At 38.5% G+C, this 9961-nt stretch overlaps 1 protein-coding gene across 1 annotated transcript in view; it reads right to left on the reverse strand.

Annotated features, from left to right (window-relative positions):
- LOC107100113 (tyrosine-protein kinase Tec-like) overlaps positions 1 to 9961 on the reverse strand; it is a 41857-nt gene that overhangs the window by 27872 nt on the left and 4024 nt on the right. The window contains exon 2 of the mRNA XM_015398482.1: positions 1628 to 1831. Within this exon, the coding sequence (XP_015253968.1) occupies positions 1628 to 1765 (138 nt within the window). The 5' untranslated portion in view covers positions 1766 to 1831. The remainder of the gene's footprint in view (positions 1 to 1627; positions 1832 to 9961) is intronic.

Consider the following 9961-nt stretch of genomic DNA (forward strand, 5'->3'; position numbering starts at 1 on the left):
AGGGAAAATACACTTATGTCATGAAAAAGTGATTTTGTACTGATTTGTAGTAATTTCCACTGGCTGTGTGGCATTGCAGCACTACAGCAATCTCTCCATCATCGGTCATCACAGATAAAGATGGAGGCTATTTTTATGATTCCTGTGCAACAGTCAAACATTTTTTAGACCCAAATGGGCAAGGCATGATACTGGACATGGAAAGGTAAAGAGGTGTCATACATTATGAAATAAGAGTCTGTATGCACGAGAGGGTCAGACATGTTACTGGTATGGATTGCTGCACAGTAACACTTGGAATCCATAGTAAGGTAAAGTCAGTAGAGGAGGCATTGTCCATTATTAACTCCTTATACGACACTCATGAAATACTCTGGAAATCAGAATTTTAAGCCAAGAGGGACAGGACACCTTATTATCTTTGTAACATTCAAAATATATGTATATTTTGTCAACAATTAATGTAAATGTAATAAGAAACGGCCACTTGCCCTAATGCATAATAAAAATAACAAAATTGCTTCTATAAGGAATTCATGATAAACACTCAGAGTGAAAGAAATACATTATTTTGTACCTTAGAGAGATTAATACGGAGCCCCTAAAGGGACGTGGAGGAGAAAAAAATAACTTTTGCGAGATCCCGCAATACTTTTGCGGGATCTCGCAAAAGTATCGCAAAAGTATTGCGAGATTTCGCAAAAAATAAACTTTTGCGGGATTTTGCGGGAATTTTGAGAGATCTCGCAAAAGTATTGCGGGATCTCGCAAAAGTATTGCGAGATCTCGCAAAAGTTTATTTTTTCCCTCCATGTCCCTTTAGGGGCTCCGTAGATGAATGCTGATACAGGCACTTACATTTTTTTTTTTTTTTTACTTTTTTTTTTGCTTAGCTTATTACCTTTACTTTTTAACTTTTATATTAGCTTATTAATATTTTTAATCTTTTTTCTTAACTTGTTTACTATTTTTTCCAACTTAATTTACAGTAGGTAATTCATCATGCAAGGGCTCATCTAATTGGTCAAATGCTAAAATACCACTAAAGCCACATGAATGGCTGGATATAAATGTTGTGCTTCTAAACATCACTAAGGGATGATTGGGGGAGTCCATTTGTAAGAAGGTATGCAGGTGATCAGAAATGGTAACTTTCCCTATAAAGGGTTAAACTAATCCATCTGGCTGAGCAATAAAACAGTTCAGGACTAGACTGGACTAAACTAACTGGACTGCAGAGAAAAGCATCATGGCAGATCCTTCCTCCTCTTAGACCTCAATTTGGAACAGGTCTAGGTTAGCATCCTGGACATAAATCATATCAGCAAAAAGCTGCGTTTAAAAGGCTGTTTCTGTGGTTAATACTCAAAGGTCAAAATGCCCAGGTATAGACTGTGCATTTTACCACTAATTACTTTTTTCACCTGAAAAAGAAGTAAAAGAAAAAAATAAAATTGTATTTTTACATATATATACATATAGATTCCCAACTAAATCTTATGTCTGCCTTTGAAATGTCTGCAAACCTGGAGCAGAGTAGAACCAAAAGTCAAAATCCTGACTGACATGTTTTCAAAACAGGGCTAATAAAACAGTTTCATATTGGAATAGAAGGAATTAAAGTGACCTCTGGTTTTCCTTCATAGTATGTCAGCCTGGTCTTGGTGAGGACAAACACTCGTTCCTTGTAGTTCAGTGGTGATGTCCTTTTTTTCTGCTGCGAACGCTTGATCAGCGTCTCCTGCAGAAGCAGATCGGCATTCATTCTGGATCCCCCTGCAGCATTTGTCTGTCAGTCCATGGCGTCACAGAGCAGAGGGATGCATCTGGGCTAAGAAGAAACAAAAGGCCCGTTACTAGGCTTGGCCTAACTGCTGGGGGAACATGGAGGTCCACAGATTAGGCTTATCTATTAAAAGGAAAACTGTTGGATGTTTACAACTCAAATCAGGTCTCAATACACCCTTTATATGAGGAATGCCAAGCAAAGTCAGGTTTAAAAGCTGGTGTAGGGCTTTTAGAACAGCAAATACAGTTCATAGATGTTTTCTGATCAGATCTAACCAGATTTAAATTCATTGGCTAAGATGGAAATTACAGAGCAAGACAGAAACAGTGCATCTTTCCTGAACAGCATCACCATGCTAAAATATGGTGGTGGCAGCATCATGCTTTGAGGATACTTTTCTTCTGCATAGACAGAGAAGTTTTTAAAAGCCGGATAGATGAGAAACCTGAATAGAAAACAATCCTTCTAGAAAACCTGTTAAAGGTTACAGATGGGGGAAGTTCTTAGTCCAGCAGGACAAGTGTCCAAAACGTGCAGCCAGCTGCAAAGTAAAGGTTTAAATAAAAAATATGAATTTTTTAGGGCAATTTAAGTCCAGGTCTAGATCCAATAGAAAATCTACAGAGAGTTAACCCTCACTGTCGCTCTCCATCCATTCTCACACTGCAAAAAATGTGAATTTCAATGAGTCATTTTTTTTTACAATAAGTGTATTTTTTCTTGAATTAATGAGGTAAGTGTAACACCTTGTCAATGGAACAAGACAATTTACATTTAAAATAAGAAAAAACGATTACATTGTCTTATTTCAAGTGCATATTATCTAATTATCTAATTTTAAGAGTAAAAGTACAAATTCCATTGGCAAATCATCTTATTTTCCTGCTCAAATTAAAAGTTAATGTACTTAATTTAAGACTTTTTTTACTCATTTCTAGATTGTTTTTGCAGTGTACAAGGATGACATGCTTCTCCAAAGACTTTAATTCCAGTAAAAGAAGAGATTATTCACTTCTTACTGATTTCAAATTAAAAAAGGAATTTGTGTTTAACGAGAACATAAAACCTAAATAGCTTAATTCTATTCCTACGAATATTTCAGCAAAGCAGCGTAAAATATGAGCAGAAAAAGGCAAAGCATTATAGCTGGAAACAATCAGCTGAGTTTCCTTAGAAAACTCCATGTCAGCATGATGCACTGAAATCTAATACATTGTTTGATATCACAGTCTAAAAATACTGAACCTAATTTTAAACCATGCGTCTGACGGAAATGATTCAATCATCCATTTCTGTATATAAATTGAAACTGACAACCTAAAAGTCCAGAGATGACATTTGTTGTGAATTATGTTCCGTATACAGATACAGAAACAGGCTGAAAAGTTGTTCCTCTAAAGAGTTCCACAAAATGCACAGAGGAAGGTCAGGCCAACTACTTTTCTAGATTAATGTCACCAGAAAAGCCATCAAGAGGAAGTCCTTCCCTCAGACAGACAAGAAAGAAAACCTCCAACAGAAATAGAAATTAGAATCAGGCCTCAGGTAGGTCAGGCTGCAGGCATGTTTGGCCTGGGTTGTCTTTGGGTGGTTTGGTTCACACATCCTTCTTTATTCTCGATAACTACCATTACCTAAGAAGGGACATTTCTCCGCTTTAATTTTGACCTGTTTTCTCAATAAAAGTTTCATTTTGGAGAACATTTTACATTGTGAATCCAGCAGCAGGTATTGGAGGAAAAATTCACTCCAGCTGAAGCTTTCAATGAACATTCCTCAACACACCGTAAAACCATTAAGGGGAAGTGGATTCACTGAAGGGGAGAAATTTGCATTGGAAATGACAGGAAACTAGACTACTTTTTTTTATCCGAAGCTTCATCCATCCCATTTCTCCACCAGGTTTAAAAAATGTCATGCATTTAAATCAAAGGTTCATTAATATCACACAAGTCAGTCTTAAATCCTGAGATGTTTCTAATCTAGTCCAAGTCTTAAACGGTTTTTAGTCACATTCTAGAAGACGTGAAAGGTTGTGAAACTGCAAGGGATGAAGACGCCCAGCTTTGTTGGAGGCGTTTTACATATGGAGCCAAAGACAATAAGAGACAATAAGAAATACACTAAACAGCCAAGATCATTATAAAAGTCTTTCACCCAATCATCTGGTTTTTCTTCAAGAAAGCTCAGTGAACTGGATATACACTGAGGAAAATAAGTATTTGAACACCCTGCTATTTTGCAAGTTATCCCACTTGAAAATGCGGTTTGAAATAGTCATTGTAGGTGCATGTCTTCTGTGAGAAACTTAATCTAAAAGTAAATCAAGAAATCAAAATATATGATTTTTTTTAACTATTAAATTTTGTAATACAGCTGCAAATAAGTATTTAAACACCTATCAGCTAAAATTCTGACCCCCAAAGACCTGATAGTCTGCCTTCAAAATGTCCACCTCCACTCCATCCATTATCCTAAATTAGATGCACCTGTTTCAGGTTGTTAGCTGCATTAAGACAGCCCATACAATCAGAAAGAAACCAACTACTAACATGGCCAAGACCAAAGAGCTATCAAAAGACACTAGAGACAAAATTGTATACCCCCACAAGGCTGGAAAGGGTTACGGGGAAATTGCCAAACAGCTTGGTGAGAAAAGGTCCACTGTTGGAGCAATCACTGGAAAATGGAAGAAGTTAAACATGACTGTCAATCTCCCACGGGACTGGGACTCCATGCAAGATCTCACCTCCTGGGGTCTCAGTCATCCTAAGAAAGGTGAGAAATCAGCCCAGAACTACACTGGAGGAGCTAGTCATTGACCTGAAAAGAGCTGGGACCACCGTTTCCAAGGTTACTGTTGGAAATACATTAAGACGTCATGGTTTGAAATTATGCATGGCACGGAAGGGTCCCCTGCTTAATCTAGCACATGTCAAGGCCCGTCTTAAGTTTGCCATTGGCCATTTGGATGTGTTAGGTTTATTCTTTATACATCATGTGCATTGTTACTTTATTAGACAGATTAGAGAGAGTAGACGGCCTTCCTTCACATTGTGGATGTCACTGTGTGTACGGAGGTCATTAATCAGGGACGCCTTCGTGTCTTTAAAAATACACAGGATATGGGCACATCTTGGAGCCGGTCTGATAGAGGAGAGCTATCTGTAACCCTGAGGCATAGAGGCAAGGTGCATGAAGTTCAAGGCATGGATGGCATGTCAGTTTCTGATACGGACAGCTGAGAATCCACCTGATGCAACACATAGACTCATGAGGTATAAGAAGCAGGAGATGACCTTGTCGGGGCTCAATCTTTGCCGGACGCTCGCAAACGTGATTTTTGAGACCACAGCTGTGCAAACTCCAAGCATTTTCTCTGTCCTGTAACAACCTGATCTGGAATAAACTCTGTTACTTTTTTACTCCTGTTTTATAGTCCTTTTTACATGTTTATACCCAGTTTGAGTTAAGAGTAGTAAAAAATAACTTGCTCCCAGGAAAAGAACCGTGATGAAGCCCCAGAGGCACAATGGCCTTTTTTAGGGGACATAACTTCCTCATTTAACAGATGATCAAGAGGAGTCATGGAGAAAGCCACAGGTCAGATTAGACCAAAATAAAACGTTTGGGCCATAACTCCACTAAGTCTGGAGGAAGAAGCAGAATGATGAGTACCATCCTGAGAACAGCATCCCTACTGTGAAGCATGGGGGTGTTAGCATCACGCTTTGTGGGTGTGTTTCTGCACGAGACAGAGCGGCTGCACTGTATTAAGGAGAGGATGACCTGGGCCATGTATTGTGAGATTTTGGGGAATAACCTCCTTCCCTCAGAACATTGAAGATGGGTGGAGGCTGTGTCCAACATGATAATGACCTGAAGCACACAGCCAGGATAACCAAGGAGTGGCTCTGGAAGAAGCATATCAAGGTTCTGGAATGGTGTAGCCAGTGTCTAGACCTAAACCCAATAGAGAATCTTTGGAGGGAGAAAACTTGACTGAAATCTGTGTGGAGGAATGGGCCAAAATCCCTCCCGCAGTGTGTGCAAACCTGGTGAAAAACTACAGGAAATGTTCGACCTCTCTAATTGCAAACAAGTCTACTATACCAAATATTATCATTGATTTTCTCAGGTGTTTAAATACTTTTTTTCCTCACTGTAGGATGTAGGATGAGTTTACACACCAAAGGCACATCCTCTCAATGACTCAGCTCCAAGGCTTTGGATCGATGTCACCCCCTCAATCAGCATCAAACCCTTCATAAGTTAGTACAAATCTGCAGAACACTCTTCAGTGGGAGATTGAAAGTGTTTTTTTTGGGGGAAAAAAAAAAGTATAATAAAACAGCAAATGTTGCTGGACAAATTAATGTTTTCTACTTATTTATTAGAAAAAATTATATCAGTCAATTCAAAGTTTCTTTCTTTGGATTATGCTGAAACCCCCAAACTCAGGAAAGCATACATAACTAATTTACTCCTACAGTTATGCTATTTCCAGCAAAGTCACTGACACCCTTAAAGATAGAAGGCTATAAAAACACAATGCTAAAGAGGTGGTTAGTTTAGTGGCCAAAGGTACATCGAAGCATATTAAGAAGGTAGTGGAAGGGAAAGGTGTGGTAGAAAAAAAAAATAGTTTAGAGAGAAGAAACAAGACAGAATGTGTGTTTGCAAAGCATTTGTTATCTACTGCAGGACAGATACCATCAGCCTATAAACTACTTGCATAACCACAATAAAAAAGATACTTATTCCAAAAAAGCTTGCTATTATACAACGGAATGTGTAGCAGCATATGGTTTTAGCAGCGTCATTGTCAGTAATATACAATCTATTTGTATTTATTAAGGAAATAATTAATTAGTGGTAAAACCGTGAAATAGTATATCGGTTGGAAATGGGTGGAGGTGGTGTGTGTGTATGTTGTGTACTCCTTGTGTGTAGTGGTAAAGAACAAAGCTACGTCTTTTATCTGATTAAAGTGAAGCAGCAGCAGTTGAAAGCATACATTAATCTTCATCTTAACACCTGTCCTGTGATTCAAACTCCCATCAGAACCCCTGACAAGAGAGAAAATAGATTCCTTGTATGAATCACCGACCCCTGCATGATAAACACCTGTTCAACGTCCATTCCTGCTAAATGATGTGCACCAACCTGCCTTTTGACCTCATTACCAGCTGTTATTAGGAGTTCTCGCATTTCCTCGTGAGCATTGCCATCTTTATTCAATGTTTTTTTGTTTTGTTTTTTAAAGGGCGGTGGCCGAGGGGTGGAAACGCCATGCAAATACAAGTATTCACAACCGACTCAAACAGTCCTGCAAAATCAAACTGAGACTTGTATCCAAAAAAAAGAAAAAAAAAAAAAAGAGAAATGCACCAATCAGAAAAGATGACGGATGCTAACAGTCGAAGGGGAGTGCAAGCAGTGGCGGCCGGCCCATAGGGGGCGCTGGGGCACCGCCCCCCCCCCGTAAAATATATTTTTAGAAATTAACNTTTCTGCACGAGACAGAGCGGCTGCACTGTATTAAGGAGAGGATGACCTGGGCCATGTATTGTGAGATTTTGGGGAATAACCTCCTTCCCTCAGAACATTGAAGATGGGTAGAGGCTGTGTCCAACATGATAATGACCTGAAGCACACAGCCAGGATAACCAAGGAGTGGCTCTAGTCTGGAGGAAGCATATCAAGGTTCTGGAATGGTGTAGCCAGTGTCTAGACCTAAACCCAATAGAGAATCTTTGGAGGGAGAAAACTTGACTGAAATCTGTGTGGAGGAATGGGCCAAAATCCCTCCCGCAGTGTGTGCAAACCTGGTGAAAAACTACAGGAAATGTTCGACCTCTCTAATTGCAAACAAGTCTACTATACCAAATATTATCATTGATTTTCTCAGGTGTTTAAATACTTTTTTTCCTCACTGTAGGATGTAGGATGAGTTTACACACCAAAGGCACATCCTCTCAATGACTCAGCTCCAAGGCTTTGGATCGATGTCACCCCCTCAATCAGCATCAAACCCTTCATAAGTTAGTACAAATCTGCAGAACACTCTTCAGTGGGAGATTGAAAGTGTTTTTTTTGGGGGAAAAAAAAAAGTATAATAAAACAGCAAATGTTGCTGGACAAATTAATGTTTTCTACTTATTTATTAGAAAAAATTATATCAGTCAATTCAAAGTTTCTTTCTTTGGATTATGCTGAAACCCCCAAACTCAGGAAAGCATACATAACTAATTTACTCCTACAGTTATGCTATTTCCAGCAAAGTCACTGACACCCTTAAAGATAGAAGGCTATAAAAACACAATGCTAAAGAGGTGGTTAGTTTAGTGGCCAAAGGTACATCGAAGCATATTAAGAAGGTAGTGGAAGGGAAAGGTGTGGTAGAAAAAAAAAATAGTTTAGAGAGAAGAAACAAGACAGAATGTGTGTTTGCAAAGCATTTGTTATCTACTGCAGGACAGATACCATCAGCCTATAAACTACTTGCATAACCACAATAAAAAAGATACTTATTCCAAAAAAGCTTGCCATTGTACAAGCTTATGTGCAGCAGCATATGGTTTTAGCAGCGTCATTGTCAGTAATATACAATCTATTTGTATTTATTAAGGAAATAATTAATTAGTGGTAAAACCGTGAAATAGTATATCGGTTGGAAATGGGTGGAGGTGGTGTGTGTGTATGTTGTGTACTCCTTGTGTGTAGTGGTAAAGAACAAAGCTACGTCTTTTATCTGATTAAAGTGAAGCAGCAGCAGTTGAAAGCATACATTAATCTTCATCTTAACACCTGTCCTGTGATTCAAACTCCCATCAGAACCCCTGACAAGAGAGAAAATAGATTCCTTGTATGAATCACCGACCCCTGCATGATAAACACCTGTTCAACGTCCATTCCTGCTAAATGATGTGCACCAACCTGCCTTTTGACCTCATTACCAGCTGTCATTAGGAGTTCTCGCATTTCCTCATGAGCATTGCCATCTTTATTCAATGGTTTTTTTTTTGTTTTTTAAAAAAAAGGGCGGTGGCTGAGGGGTACAAACGCCATGCAAATACAAGTATTCACAACCGACTCAAACAGTCCTGCAAAATCAAACTGAGACTTGTATCCAAAAAAAAGAAAAAAAAAAAAAGAGAAATGCACCAATCAGAAAAGATGACGGATGCTAACAGTCGAAGGGGAATGCAAGGTAAGAAAAACAGCAATTAAGCAATGTGTTACACATAGGGGATACAATCATAAGTCATATAGGAGCAGACCCTTAGAAAGGCATTATGTGGAAAGTCCTACTTTGAAATTTAAAGGCAACCAAAAACTGACGGTAAAAATACAGCAATTAATTAGTTACAAGAAAGTGGACTATGAGAGTTTATCTCTGCAGAATCTGGGAGTCTTCTATATAATTACAGATAAAGAACAACAGCTCAACTCATTTAATGTTCATATTATGAGGAACCACTAATTTAAACAGCAATAATGTATAAACATGAAGCAAGGGACTCAGGAACATTTTCCTATTGGTTGTGATCACTATGGACTAGGGGTCATCAAAGCATTAAATCACACATGCATTAAGAGAGATTTCAAAATGACAATATATAAGAAAAATGTATCAGAATTTAAAAGAAATATTAAAAGCATGTTTATTTTCCCTGACGTTTTGTTGACTCCGAGTATCTGAGTTAATGGGTCAGTATTGGTAGCTCTACCTTTGACCCAGTGACCGTGAAGAAGCTGTAAGCCTTAAAAAGGTTTCTGACCCCTGGTCTAGATTGACCCTGACTGGTTTCAGGGCCTATTAGCTTTGAATCATCCCTCAGGGCACACTGGTCCCTGCCTGGCCACCTCTTTGAAGGGAGGGTGGACTCAACTCAAAAACCTACAACTAGGGATGCACGATATTGGGATTTTGGCCGATATCCGATATGCCGATATTTTAAAACTCATGTAGCCGATAATCGATATCGATACCGATGTTAAAGCTGGACAAAAATAAGTAGTCATTGAAAATAGCAGTTTTGTTATCCATTTCTGACACTTTTAAAAATAATATACTCAAATATGTTTTCATATGCTGATATCAAATTGATTTTTAAAAACGCGGTATCGATCTATTTTACTTTCAAAATCTCGTGAAATTTCATCCTT

This window comes from Cyprinodon variegatus, unplaced genomic scaffold, assembly GCF_000732505.1.
Source record: "Cyprinodon variegatus isolate N-32 unplaced genomic scaffold, C_variegatus-1.0 Scaffold937, whole genome shotgun sequence".
Classification (NCBI taxonomy): Eukaryota; Metazoa; Chordata; class Actinopteri; order Cyprinodontiformes; family Cyprinodontidae; genus Cyprinodon; species Cyprinodon variegatus.